Source organism: Tupaia chinensis, unplaced genomic scaffold (assembly GCF_000334495.1).
Source record: "Tupaia chinensis unplaced genomic scaffold, TupChi_1.0 Scaffold145870_1, whole genome shotgun sequence".
Lineage (NCBI taxonomy): Eukaryota > Metazoa > Chordata > Mammalia > Scandentia > Tupaiidae > Tupaia > Tupaia belangeri.
The window spans coordinates 4,782,313-4,796,697 of record NW_006205727.1 but is presented as its reverse complement, the minus strand read 5'-3'; the positions used below and the strand labels follow the sequence as shown (position 1 = coordinate 4,796,697).

General features: G+C 40.4%; 1 protein-coding gene across 1 annotated transcript; it reads left to right on the top strand.

Moving 5' to 3' along the window:
• Nucleotides 1-403: 403 nt before the first annotated feature.
• On the top strand, nt 404-3,372 carry AMIGO2 (adhesion molecule with Ig like domain 2). Its single transcript, XM_006168570.3, has 2 exons — nt 404-500; nt 851-3,372. Exon 2 carries the CDS (start codon nt 914-916, stop codon nt 2,474-2,476), a length of 1,563 nt encoding a protein of 520 aa, XP_006168632.1. The 5' UTR covers nt 404-500; nt 851-913; the 3' UTR covers nt 2,477-3,372.
• The last annotated feature ends 11,013 nt before the right edge of the window (nt 3,373-14,385 follow it).

Genomic DNA, 14,385 nt, shown 5'->3' with positions numbered 1-14,385 from the left:
GCGGGCGCCTCCTGCGCAGCCTCGGAGCGAGGGCGGGCGCTCAGGGATGGGTCCGGCCTCCCAGCCCCGCACCCGATCCCGGGCTCCGGGCATAAAAGCCCGGCGGCAGCGTGCAGGATCCCCGCGTGGAGCAGCCTCCGGAGCGCGAAGAGGCGGGGCCTATCCGACCGGCCCGCCGGGAGCGAGAGGGAAAGGAACTCAGAAGGTGAAGGAGAGACACCCATATAGACAGACGCGCAGACCATCGGAAGATACAGCCTTGGCTGCCTATCCCCGGAGCCCCTGAGGCTTCCCAGCTGCGTGAGTTGTTTGGGGGTGGGGCTTGCTAAGTATTTCCGTTTAATTGTTTATAGGATGCGTTTGTGTATTTTTGCGTCTCGTGGAAGGAGTTAAAAAACTCAGAAGGTGAAGGAGAGACACCCATATAGACAGACGCGCAGACCATCGGAAGATACAGCCTTGGCTGCCTATCCCCGGAGCCCCTGAGGCTTCCCAGCTGCGTGAGTTGTTTGGGGGTGGGGCTTGCTAAGTATTTCCGTTTAATTGTTTATAGGATGCGTTTGTGTATTTTTGCGTCTCGTGGAAGGAGTTAAAAAACAACGCAGGAGGCATCCTCTAGGAAGCATTCAGGTTCTGATGGTGAGGCGGTTGGTTGTGTTGAGAGAATGTGGCTGTAAATGCCTGCGAGCAGGTGTAACCTAGGGAAAAATGCATTTAGCAGTAAACAGGCAACATTGAGCTTCCCAGTGTGAAATAAAGTTACTGGAAATAAAGGAAGGGCTGACTCTTAAGGGTTAGCTAGTGGTAGTTAACTTCTGCTTTTTCCCCCCTCTTAAATATTGTTTACCAGGTTCACTGGTGGGAGGCTGAGCTGGTGGAAAAGGCGCTGGGAAGAGACTCAGAGGCGACCATAATGTCTTTACGTTTACTCACACTGCCGACCCTGCCTGGAGTTGTCAGACCGGGCTGCAGGGAACTGCTGTGTCTGTTGGTGATCACGGTGACCGTGAGCCGGGGCAACTCAGGGGTGTGCCCCACCGCTTGCATCTGTGCCACTGACATCGTCAGCTGCACCAACAAAAACCTGTCCAAGGTGCCTGGGAACCTTTTCAGACTGATTAAGAGACTGGATCTGAGTTATAATAGAATCGGGCTTCTGGATTCTGAGTGGATTCCAGTATCGTTTGTCAAGCTGAACACCCTAATTATTCGTCATAACAACATCACCAGCATTTCCACAGGCAGTTTCTCCACAACTCCAAATTTGAAGTGTCTTGACTTATCCTCCAATAAGCTAAAGACAGTGAAGAGTGCCGTCTTCCAAGAGTTGAAGGTTCTGGAAGTCCTCCTGCTTTACAACAATCACATTTCCTATCTCGATCCTTCAGCATTTGGAGGGCTCTCTCACTTGCAGAAACTCTACTTAAGTGGAAACTTTCTCACGCAGTTTCCTATGGATCTGTATTTTGGAAGGTTCAAACTGGCAGAACTGATGTTTTTAGATGTTTCTTACAACCGGATCACTTCCCTGCCAATCCACCATATAAATTTAGTGCCAGGAAAACAGCTGAGAGGCATCTACCTTCATGGAAACCCATTTGTCTGTGACTGTTCCCTGTACTCATTGCTGATCTTTTGGTATCGTAGGCACTTTAGCTCAGTGATGGATTTTAAGAATGATTACACCTGTCACCTGTGGTCAGAGTCCAGACACTCCCATCAGGTGCACCTGCTCCAAGATAGCTTTATGAATTGCTCTGACAGCATCATCAATGGCTCCTTCCGTGCCCTTGGCTTTATTCATGAGGCTCAGGTTGGGGAAAGGCTAATGGTCCACTGTGACAGCAAGACTGATAGTGCAAATACTGATTTCATCTGGGTTGGTCCAGATAACAGACTGCTAGAGCCAGATAAAGAGATGGAAAACTTTCATGTGTTTCACAATGGAAGTCTGGTTATAGAAAGCCCTCATTTTGAGGATGCTGGAGTGTATTCCTGTATTGCAATGAATAGGCAACGCCTGTTAAATGAAACAGTGGCTATCACGATAAATGTGAGCAATTTCACTGTAAATAGACCCCATGCTCATGAGGCATTTAACACAGCGTTTACCACTCTTGCTGCTTGTGTGGCCAGTATTGTTTTGGTACTCTTGTACCTCTACTTGACACCATGTCCCTGCAAGTGTAAAGCCAAGAGACAGAAAAATATGCTAAACCAAAGCAATGCCCAGTCTGTTCTCAGTCCTGGCCCTACTAGTGACGCCTTGGCTGATGAAAGGAAGGGGGGTGTGGGTAAGAGAGTGGTGTTCTTGGAACCCCTGAAGGATACTGCAGCAGGGCAGAATGGGAAAGTCAGGCTCTTCCCCAGCGAGACAGTCATAGCCGAGGGCATCTTAAAGTCTGCACGGGTGAAATCCGACTCAGATTCGGTCAACTCAGTGTTTTCAGACACACCCTTTGTGGCGTCCACTTAATTATGTGCCTGTATTTGTATAACGTCCTGATTTAATCTTTCCGTATTTCACTTTGCGTGTGGTCCGCAAAATAAACAGCAGGACAAAAACTGTGTTGATTTATTTTTTGAGATACAACCAAATGGCCTTCTTAAAATTGTTAATAGGAAAATGAGGTCAAGCCCTTTGGTTCCTCAGTGTGCCAGAGAAAGATGGGGTTGTTTTCCAAAGTCTAGTAAGCTGCAGTAACAGTATCTTAGTCTTGAGCACCATTGATCATTTCACAGCTGGTCCGGAGGGGATATGACTGACATTGTCCCTTTATTGAGAATTCTTAAAAGAAAAATAAAAAGTCATATATTAGTACTAGTTAAAAATAGACTTAGCTAACTTATTAGGACCAAAGTTGAATCTTTAAAGAAAAGCATTTGTATCCTTTTTGTAAAAAACAAAGATACAGAAAGAAGGAAGAACCAGCAGTGATTGTAAAGCACAAAATAAAGTTATGTTTGAGAACTATTCAGCCAAAATCATGATTTCAGAATGAACAGACTACACTGCGGAAACTAAGTGGAGGATGCCATGGCCTACCTGGTGTTAGATTAATAGTCCAAGAAAGGTACATTTGTTTGGCTGTCTTCTTTCCATGCTGTACACTCTTTTCATGCTGTATTCTTATACAAAAGATCTCACTGAAAGTTCAAAGTCATCGTTGTTTGTTGTCATAAATATGTAGCTGTCAAGACCAAAATGTCTGAGTAACCTCTTAAACCTTTCTTCTAGCACATTACTGTTTGTTCATCTTCTTGTGTATGTGTAAATCTTAAATTATGTAAACTATTAAATATTGTGCTGTGTGCATTTGAATTAATGTAAATATATGTATTCTGTGACCTGATGTTTTGTTTTATTTGGCTTTTTAAAAAACATACATCTAAGACGTTTTATGTGATCCAATTGTGCTATTTTGTGTAAACCACCACCTATAGCAAATATCTTTCCAACATCCTGATAGTTACAGTATAGAGTTTATTTTTTAAAGGGGGGGGACTTCAATGTCTTCTAGACTAATTTACACCTGTCGTATCACATTTTACTCTAATATCATTATGCATATCAGCCAGGTTTAGAAGACACTTAAACTTCGACTTTGTTAACAAGTGACACCCTGAGAGACCGCCTCATCCCTATCTCTGCCATGAGATGACCGAGTACCCTCTCTGGACCTAGGCTTTCTCTGCTGTAAAATGAAGGTTGCAGACCAGATGATGTTTACGTTTTCTTCCTGTACTAGAATTGCTGATTTCCTGGTGATCTTAGCTCCATCAGACTCTTTCCTGCTTTCTGAAACTATACTACATGCAGGAGTGGGGCTAAGATACACTGGCATAGCATTATATAGCTCAGTCTAACTCAAATCCAACTCTTTTCCTTTCTCAGGGATGAATGAAGCCCAGAGAGGGTTGTGAAGTTGCTCAAGGTAGAACAGTACATGAGTGACAGACTGGAGAGTTTGGGTTCCGCGTTCTCCCTGGTGAAGATAAGAGGTTCGGGGCCAGCAGATGGTGTAATGGTTATGTGGCTGGACTCCCACGTAGTTGACTGTGGTTCAAGTCCTGGACCTGGTGGCTTGAAACTCACACCGTGTGCGTGTATGTGCATGCGTGCCTAAGATCCCAAGAGGAGAATGGAGCAGATGGGATTGCAGCCTGGCCATCCCCCTTAAGAGGGTGATTTCTTGCTTTCTGTCTCCCTGTCTCTCTCTCTCTAGTGAGCACACATGTCCTATAGCAAAAATCTCTTTAAAAAATAAATAAGAGTTTCAAAAAAGGCCTAGCTTTAACAGGAGTGGACATGGGGAAAGAACCAAGGAATTAGAGAAAATAGTGGTCAGAAAATGGCAAAGGAGGATCAAAAATGCATCGTCACTGGGGCAAATAGAGAATGTTTAAAGGATGGGAGCAGGCAGCAGTGATGAACACAGTGGAGGAATAGATAGGGATGGAAGACTGATCACTGACTTTGGCACTGTTGGTTTCTGGGAATGCTGTCAGTAGTAACAGTGGGCACAGGGTGAGTGTGTCCTAGGTGTCATGTCAGGCTCTCAGTGGTAGACTTTGGTCAGCAAGGGGTTAAGGAGCAAGTGAGTGGCCATGAAGTGTTCCTTTAGAGAATAAAATACAGAGTTACTGCTTGGTATTATTAAAAATTCCTTATTGTATGTTATTAAAAATGACTGCCTCTGTCTCACTCTCTCTCTTTTTTTTTTTTTTAAGAGAGGTTTTGCTATAGGGTGCTTGCACTCACCAGAAAAAGAGAGCCAGAGACAGAAAGCAACAAATCACTGCCCTATGGGAGATGGCCATTCTGCAATCCCATCTCCTCCAGTCTCCTCTCGGGATTTTGGGCACACACATGTGCCCAGTGTGAGTTTCAAGCTGCCACGTCCAGGACTTGAACCATAGTTGGCCATGTGGGAATCCAGTAATGTAACCATGATGCCATCTGCTGATCCTGCCTCTGTCTCTTAAACACTGACCCACCCTTTAGACAAGATCCTTAACAGCTAAGGATCTTACAGGGAATCATTTTCTTCTTGTTAGTGCCCTTTAAATAATTAGGACAAATTCTATAATTTATATGGCCTTGGAAATTATGATTTCTTCTTCGCATTTAGAGAACCCTAGACTCAAGAGATGCTTTGATTCGTTCAGGAACATGGAATTAATCTAGCACTGGAAAGTGTTGCTTCAAGGGGCCATGGATCCTCCAACTTGGGGAGATTCACAGGGCAAGACCAACCACTGATGGAGTTGCAGAGAGGGTCTCTGAATTGGATCTCATCTGGGTAGGATCTATGATGTCTTGCCAGTCCTGACACTTCTGATTCTAGGAACTCTTAAGTTGTTTTGGAAGGGAAAGATGGACAGTGCTAGGTGTGAGGAGGTTAACAAAGCCTAATCTTGGCTGGTCCTAATACTCCTGGTTAAGGATAATCTGATATAGAAACTAAAAATAGTTGTAACTCAAACCATAGAAAAGAGATAGAATCCTAAATACTTAAAAAAGCAAAGCTATAAGTTTAAGCAAAAGTAGGAAGATGTGGAGATGAGAACGCATGGAACTTAATGTTGTGATGTGGAATTTTAAGTTCTTAGTTGTATTAATTTTTTGGTAGGTGCCTGATCACATGTATTTTAAATATAGAAACAAAATTTCTGCTTCATAGGTTTTTCCCACTCAAAACTTTTATATAATTTCTCTTCCAAGTAATCATTTAGATTTATGTAATTGGGCTTTCTTTTAAGCCACTTAGTATTTTTATTACATAGTTGGAGGAGGTGGAGACTCATTGGAGAAATCAAGCAAAAACCATAGAAGAGAAATTTCCCCAGATTTAGAGTATATTTTCAATATAGTGAAGATACCGGGTCCACTATTAGGTGATATTTATGGTGATATATTCTATAGTTGATTTTGAATTGAATTTTTCAAATACACTTTCAAGATACATAATTTGGAAGGCCTGAGAGTTTCTTATTTATACTCAGTTTCTGCATTAGTCCTCACTGTTTGGCCTACAGACATTTAAATATACTCATTTGTAGCTATACTTGCTTGATTTGCACAGAACAATGGTTTCTATTTTTCTAAATAAATATTTTTCTAAAATGTTCATTAGAGGGTCATTGGTGAAATTCTTGGGGGTGGAAACATAAAAAGGACAGGAAGACATACTGTCAGTCTAAACTCTGGGAAGACATTTGATTTCGGCTCGTCCTGCTAAGCATGGTTCAGACAGGGTACAGCCTAAGCGCCCTCCAGCATCGTGCCTTTCCCTCAGCAAGGTTGCAGCATGAGTGTTGCCCTCCAGCATCATCTGATTTACCATATGATATGACAGTAGGTCCAGAAGGAGGCTCCTTAATAGAATTCCAGAGGAAGTCCAACAAAGAAGCGTTTCCAGAGACCACCCCTTTACACTCCTCAGCCAGAGATTCTGATCCAGGAAGTTTGAGCTAAAGATCTGCTCGTTGCACTTTTTATTTTCATTGCCATGTAATTCTCATTCTATCTATTTCAGCAAAACACATCCTTAAATGGGATCACAGCAAATGTTGTGTTTGAGGCTATGTCAAAATATATTATTCTCACTTGCTAATGAGCTTATTTATTTATTTAGAATTTTTTGTATAGGGCATGTGCACTTGCCAGAAACATAGAGAGACAGAAAGCAAGGAATCCCCCACTCCTGCTGGGGGCTGGGGAGTTGGTCATGCCTCAATCCCATCTCCTCCATTCTCCTCTCAGGATCTTAGGCATGCATGCACACACTCTCAGCTTGAGTTTTAAGCCACTGGGTCCCCCACTCGAACTGCAATCTACTACGTGGGAGTCCAGCGACGTAACCGTTACGCTATCTGCTGGTCCTGCTAATGAATTTGTTAAGAAGACTCTTAGTCATTTTAGGAACCAGCAGAGGTTGTGTAGTGGTTAAGGCGCTGAACTTTCACAAAGTTGACCATGGTTTGAGTCCCAGACCCGGCAGCTTGAAACTCACTCTGGGCGTGTGTGCGTGTGTGACCAAGATTCGAAGAGGAGAGTGGAGGAGAAGGGATTACAGCACAGCCATCCCCTCAGGAGGTGATTTCTCACTTTCTGTCTTTCTGAATCTCTTGTCTCTCAGGCGAGCACATGTGCCCTATATTAAAAATCTCTCTCTCAAAAAAAAATTCAAATATATTAGAAAGTTACAAGTTTGATTCACTAAAACTAATTGTACCCAAGAGTAAATTGTTGGCTGTAATTATAATTTACATGTTTCTAAATTATAAAATATGAATAATTACTTTGAGATGACTAAGTTTCTGATTCCTCCATTTTTAAAGCTGTTTTTGGTCTGAAAGGAGCTGCAGCAGATTGAGTTTGTAACAATGAGCTTTGGCGCTTTTGAGTTTGATTAGATCATAGTAAAGCAAGGACATATTCCAAGGGTATTTGAGTGCAATTTCATCTACAGAGAACAAAACACCTTTGTTTTTCCAATATGTTCAAATAGTATTTTTATTTATTTATTATTATTCTGAAGGTTTTTGCCATAGAGTACATACATTCACTGGAGAAAAACAGTAATAGAGAAAGCGAGAAATCACCTTCTTGGGGGTAAGGGGACTGACTGCCGTGCCACAATCCCTTCTCTTCCATTCTCATGGTATTTGGGGCATACATACACATGTGCTTGGCGTGAGTTTCAAGCTGCCAGGTCTGGAACTTGAACCATGGTCAGCCATGTCGGAGTAGTCCAGCGCCTTAACCGCCATGCCACCTGCTGGCCCTGGGCACTGAAATCCTTTTTTGGCTCTCTCATCCTTCTTTCCCCAAGAACCAGACCCCAAACCCATGCTTTTTAAAAAAAAATATTTTTATTTATTATAATATGAACATTAGTATGAACAGATGACAGGTTTGACTTTGAATGTTATTATTGGATGAAAAATCCATATAATAACTTCTTGAGTAATTTAGAGGAACTCTTGCAGGGCTATTGTTGCTTGTGGTTGGATTCCAGGGAGCCCTTTTACAGAAAAGACCAAAGTAAGTGGAATATAGAAAAATGGACACTTGATACAACAATAAGATGTGATATATATGGCATTTATACTAGCTTTAATTTATTAAGCACCTAGTAGTACCAGGCACACTGTAAGAGACAGTGTTTATTTAATATAATTTCTAATCACAGCAGCCTTGAAAACTGGGAAATACTACCTGTTACAGATAGGAAAAAGGTCTAAAAGGATCAATAATTTTCCCAGATGACCTAGCTAATAAGCCATTTTTATCATCATAATATTTTTTTAAAAATCTCTCTACAGAACTCATATAGGTATTTTGCCAATAGGATGACTTTGTAAAGCATGAGTTATAAGTAAACTTTCTATGAATTTAAGATTGTGAACAAATTAATGCTCACAGCAATTCTGGGGAAGAGAGGAATGGAAGGTCAGGGGATCATAATCACTCTGCAGGCAGACATGATTTATTTTTCTGTAAAATATTATTAGTCATAAGTAGCAATATTGCAAATCTGCATAGGAAGATATGAATTTGTCTGTCTAGGTCTCTTCCAGTCTATTGGTTCTTTATAATCATCCAGTTGTAATTCATATATGAAATTGCTTAATGTGCAAAACATCTGATTTATCATTATATACTACCTATCAAAATAGCTAAATGAATAAATGATTAATTTCAGCATTTTTAAATAAAAAATGACCTACATGTATAGAGTAAAGGTTCTATTTGAGAGACGATTAGAGAATTTGTTTGAGCTTTCTAGAAATGTGGTAGAGCTGATTTAGAGCTCATAGAGGATTTTTCCAACTAACTTCAAAATTAGATTTCTCAAGATAGTTTTGAAATTATTTTAAAAGGTAACGTCATTAGTTTACTTGATTAAATTTCTCGATAAGGTAATATGTCAGTAGAGTAGCAATGTATTTCAGGAGAATTTAGTAGTGAACATAGATCTTAATGTCAGAGAGCCAAGAATTATAGAATCAGTCAGAAGATCAAGGGTCATCACTTTGGTGATAAATGGCCAGCAGTAACCAAGAAAAGATTATTGAGCCTTGCTAGAGACTCTGGAGGCAATAAATGATGTATAATAACTACACTCGTCTTCTAAAGGAGATTACAGTAAAGTAAGAGAGGAAACAAACTGAAAGCAATTTGAGAATGTTTTAGAAGTGATTTGTCTCCTACTGATAGTAATGGCCAATAGGAAGTGAGAAAAAAAGAATTGGCAGAGACCTTGTGTAAGCCATCTGCACTAATGTGTCACAGGCTTGAACACTGGGTAACCATCCCACAAATGCCATGAATGTTACTTAGCCAGGATCCTTACCTTCAGAAAGCCAGTATTTTAGAGAGGTGGCAAAAGATAGTAAGATAGTTATTAGTGCTTTGCAGTGAATACCAGGGATTCTATTTAAAATTCTACTGCTGATATATTATTATTACTGATCAAATCTAGAGGAGAAAGACCATAAAATTTTATACTAGCCTTTGATCACAGTTAGGATAAGCCTTTATAAATGTATACCAGTCATGTCATGAGAAAAGAAAATAATAACATTTCTTATATGTAAGCCCCATTCCAAGGGCTTTATATATTTTGTCTCATTTCTATGCAGAGGCTTAGAAATGAAATTATTTTTATGTCCATTTTACAGATGGAGAAACCAAGGCTTAGAAGTGTTAAGTGAATTGCCCAAAGACTATGTAGTAAAGGTGTCAGGATTTGAACTCAGTTTGTCTGGATCCAGAACCCAGTCTCTTAATGTCAATACTATAATAAATAAAATGGTACTATGTGTCAGCACCACAAGAGGGCTCTGCTCAACATGCTCCCTTTGTGGGCTCTGCTTTCAAGATTCTTTTCTGTGCCTTTCTCTGGTAGCTCCTCACCAACCCTGGTAGCTCAGGGCCTCTGCCCTCAGCCAGTATTGCTATTATTCTTCTGCCTCTGTTTACATTCCCATCTCCCTAACCCAGATCCCACCTTCTCGAGGCTATCTCTTTATCTAGCACCTAGCACATAGTAGGTGTTTACATATCTTCACTTTTCAATGACTGTACATGCATTCATTCCTTCAACAAACAATATTGACTGCCTAATATCTGCCAGCCCCTGCACACTACCCAGAGATCAACAACGATCAAGATGCTTCAGGTTTTGAAGATAGTTGGAAATACAATTTTAGCATGAGGAAAAGTGCTCTGATACAAAAATGATCAAAGGCAGGGAGGCCACGGAAATATTCCTAGAAGAAATAATGCCTGTGCAGAGGCCTCAAGGAGGATTTAATGTTTAGAGAGTTCCTGTTTGTTTTCTACAAGTGGACCTGCAGGCACAATGGAAAGCAAGACTGACTGTGCCCAGGTCCATGGGGATCCAACTCAAGTGGTTGTCAGGAAGCAAGGGTGCCACAGTCAGTAGGACTGCCTTATAATGAGGCCCTCCGGTAGTTTGATCACTAGATTCTCTGGATGGGGTCCAGTGTAAAGCTTGCTCATTTCACATTCTTCTCTCTCTGCACTGAAAATGTAGCTGCAATATATTCATATTTCATAGCTCTTCAAAAAGACACATACTGAATTGTCTCATGTAAATGCTTATAGCATATTTTGCTAGGCCAACAAGAGTTAGAAATATTAGCTTCTCCTGTGTAACAATGTGGGCTTAATACGGTAATGATGAAATAATCCTACTTAATTCAGTTATCACTCTATAGACAAAGAAATGTCTTAGAGCTAATGTTTACCAAGCCTCACTGTAATTAAATTTACATTGCTAGCCCAGATAATGATTTGATTGAGTCAGTTTTATAAGAGTGAATGATTTGGGTGGGAAGAAACAGAAGATGTGGTTTTTAAGGGGAAAAAACACCCCATCAGATTGACCTGCACAATTAAATCACAGCAGTTCAGGTTATTTATTGAGCATTTGTGTGCATTGTTACCCCAACTCTGCCTGGTTAAATACTTCTCCAAAGTATTTGCACTTGAGTGAATCTTTATCAAAGTCTAAGCTTATGTTGCTATTGCAGTTTGAAAATGAAAAAAATCTATTTTTCCAATCATATTCCTTTTTCCAGGGAAAGTATCTTGCCTGAGGTGGAAACACAATGAAAGGTCTGTGATGTGAAAGCTTTAAATAAGTTGTTTATTTTTGATTTGTTCTTATAGGTTTTAATATTTTTATTTAATTACAACCTCAGGGAAGTCTTCAACTCTTAATTTGTCCTACTTCAAGTCAGTGGAGAAAATAGCAAATATCTCCCCAAAGCAACATTTTATAATAACTTTGACATTTTCCAAACACCCAGAGGAAATATAGTACTTGATCTTGGGCCAAGTGTGTCAGAAACTATTTGTGTTAAGGGGCACCAGGCTGCCTGTGGCTGCAGGCCTTTACAGCCATGACCATTGCTTATCCCCGCCCCCACTCGTCTCTGGACTTCAGGTTGGTTTCTTGGGACTTTAAGATGAATTTGCATCCTCCCACCACCCCACCCACCTAAAGACCCATTCAAGCCAGCGAGCAGTTCTGGACACCAGGCTGCCTGAGGCTGCATGCCCTTACAGCTGGGACCCGTCGCTCATCCTCTGCCCCTTCTCCACTTGCCTTTGGACTCTCTGATTTTCAGTGTTTTGAATAGCACACAGTGCGCAACACACACTTTTTTCTTTGCTCTTGAGGTGTTGCTTATTAGATCAGTTGGAGGCTCACCACTCCTTAGAAACAGGGAGGACTTTGGGTCACCCAGGACCAGTGACAACAGTACATGATACTGGTGAGCAACAGGTACGTCAACCATAAGAGATTTCTTTTTTTTTTTTTTTTGGAGAAGTTTTTGCTATAGGGCGTGTGCACTTGCCAGACAGATAGAGAGAGACATAGAGACAGAAAGCGAGAAATCACCCCCCGGGGGGATGGTCACGCCGCAATCCCTTCTCCTCCATTCTCCTCTCGGGATCTTGGGCACGCACGCACACGCGCCCAGCGTGAGTTTTAAGCCACCGGGTCTGGGACGTGAACCACAGTTAACTACGTGGGAGTCCAGCGACATAGCCATTACGCTAACTGCTGGTTCCTGAGAAATCACCAATTTCTAATCCTGAACACCTTTTAACACTCAGAGGTACCTTAAATAAGTTAGGAAGCAACATATAGATCAACTGATGACTAGGAACAATCGCAGAGGCTCAAGAAGTATGAGCAACCAACAAAAGGCCTCTCTCCCAAGGGAAATCATCAAGCCTGCATCACCCACAGTCAATACAATGGATGTTGTGGACGTGTTGGATAAGGAATTCAGAATATTTGTAGTGACCAAACTAACTGAGGTGGAAGAGAAAAGAGACAAGGAGCTCCAGGGGATGAGAAAGTCCTTTCATGATTTGAAGGAAAAAATAGGTACCTTAAACAAAACCAGATGGAACTTCTAGGGTTGAAGAATGTGATACAGAAAATCAAAACTTCCTTTGAAAGTATTAGAAGTAGGTTAGATCAGGCAGAAGATCAAAACTCTAATGTAGAAGACAAAACATCTGACCTAGAAAAAAATATCAAGAAGATTGAGAAATCAACCATGAAAAATGAGGATAATATACGAGGAATACTAGATACCATCAAGTGCCCCAACACCCAGATAATTGATATCCCAGAAGAGGAAGAAAATAATAAGGGCATAGATAATTTATTCCATGAAATCCTGGAAGAAAACTTTCTAAACCTAAAAAGGCATTCATATATCCAGACCTAAGAAATATATAGGACCCTGAGTATAATCAACCCAAGAAGATCCTCTCCAAGGCACATCATGGCCAGACTGGCAAAAACAATAGACAAAGACAAGATACTAAAGTTGGCAAGAGGGAAACGTCAAGTTACTTACAAAGGTCACTCAATCAGGCCAACATTGGATCTCTCGGCAGAAACAATGCAGGCAAAGGAAGAATGACGAAATATAGTCAAAGTGTTGAATGGAAAACAATTTCAACCAAGAATACTATACCCGGCAAGATTATCTTTTATATGGGGGGAAAAAAAGATAAAAACATTCTCTGATAAACAAAATTTGAAGGAATTTACCAACTCCAGACCAGCTCTTTAAGAGGTTCTGAAGGGAGTGCTATACCAGGAAAACTAAAAAGTCAGACAGATAGTTATATGAGAACAAAAAGCAACCAAGAAAATGGCTCACTTAATGATAGGAACAGGTACGGAAATGTCGATAATTACATTGAATGGTAATGGATTAAATTCTCCAATTAAGAGACATAGACTGGCTGAATGGATTAAAAAACAAACAAACAAACAAACAAACAAACAGAAACCCTCTATCTGTTGCCTACAAGAAACTCACCTTATGGATAAAGACATACCTAGACTAAACGTAAAGGGCTGGAAAAAGATATTCCATGCAAATGGAAATAAAAATGGGCTGGAGTAGCGATATTGATTTCAGACAAAACAGATTTCAAGACAAAGACTGTAAGAAGAGACAAAGAAGGGCATTATATAATAGTAAATGGGGTAATCCAGCTAGAAAACATAACGCTTATAAATATCTATGCACCCAACTCAGGTGAATATAAATATGTGAAGGAAAGACTACTGGGGCTAAAAGGAGAGATAGGGCAAAATACTATAATTGTTGGAGATCTCAACACCCCATTATCTCCTTTAGACAGATCTTCTAGGCAGAAAATAAATAGAGAGATACAGGACCTAAATGATACTATAAATTGAATGGGCTTGACAAATATCTATAGAACTCCCCCCTACGTCCACTACATATACATTTTTCTCACCCCAGCATTGAACCTTTTGAAAGACTGATAATATGTTAGGACATAAATCAAGCCTTTACAGATTCAAAGGCATAGAAACTATATCCAGCATCTTCTCTGACCCTGATGGAATTAAACTTAAGATTAATTTCAAGAAACACCCTCAAAAATACACAAACATATGGAAACTGAACAACCTACTTCTGAATGACTTCTTCAGTACTGAAGAAATTATGTCTGAAATCAAAAAAATTATGGAAACATGATAATAAGTATACAAGTGTCCATAATCTATGGGATAGGGCAAAAACACTCATAAGAGGGAAATTCATAGGAATTAGTGCATAAGAAAAGGATGGAAAGATGGCAAAATAGATAACCTATCATCATGCCTCAGGGAATTGGAAAAACAATAACAAACAAACCCCCAAAATGCCAGGCAAAAATAAATAATAAAGGTTTGAGCAGAAATAAATGAAATAGAAAATAAACGAACCATACAGAAAATAAATGAAAGCAAAAGCTGGTTCTTTGAAAAGATTAACAAGATCGACACACCATTGACTAGA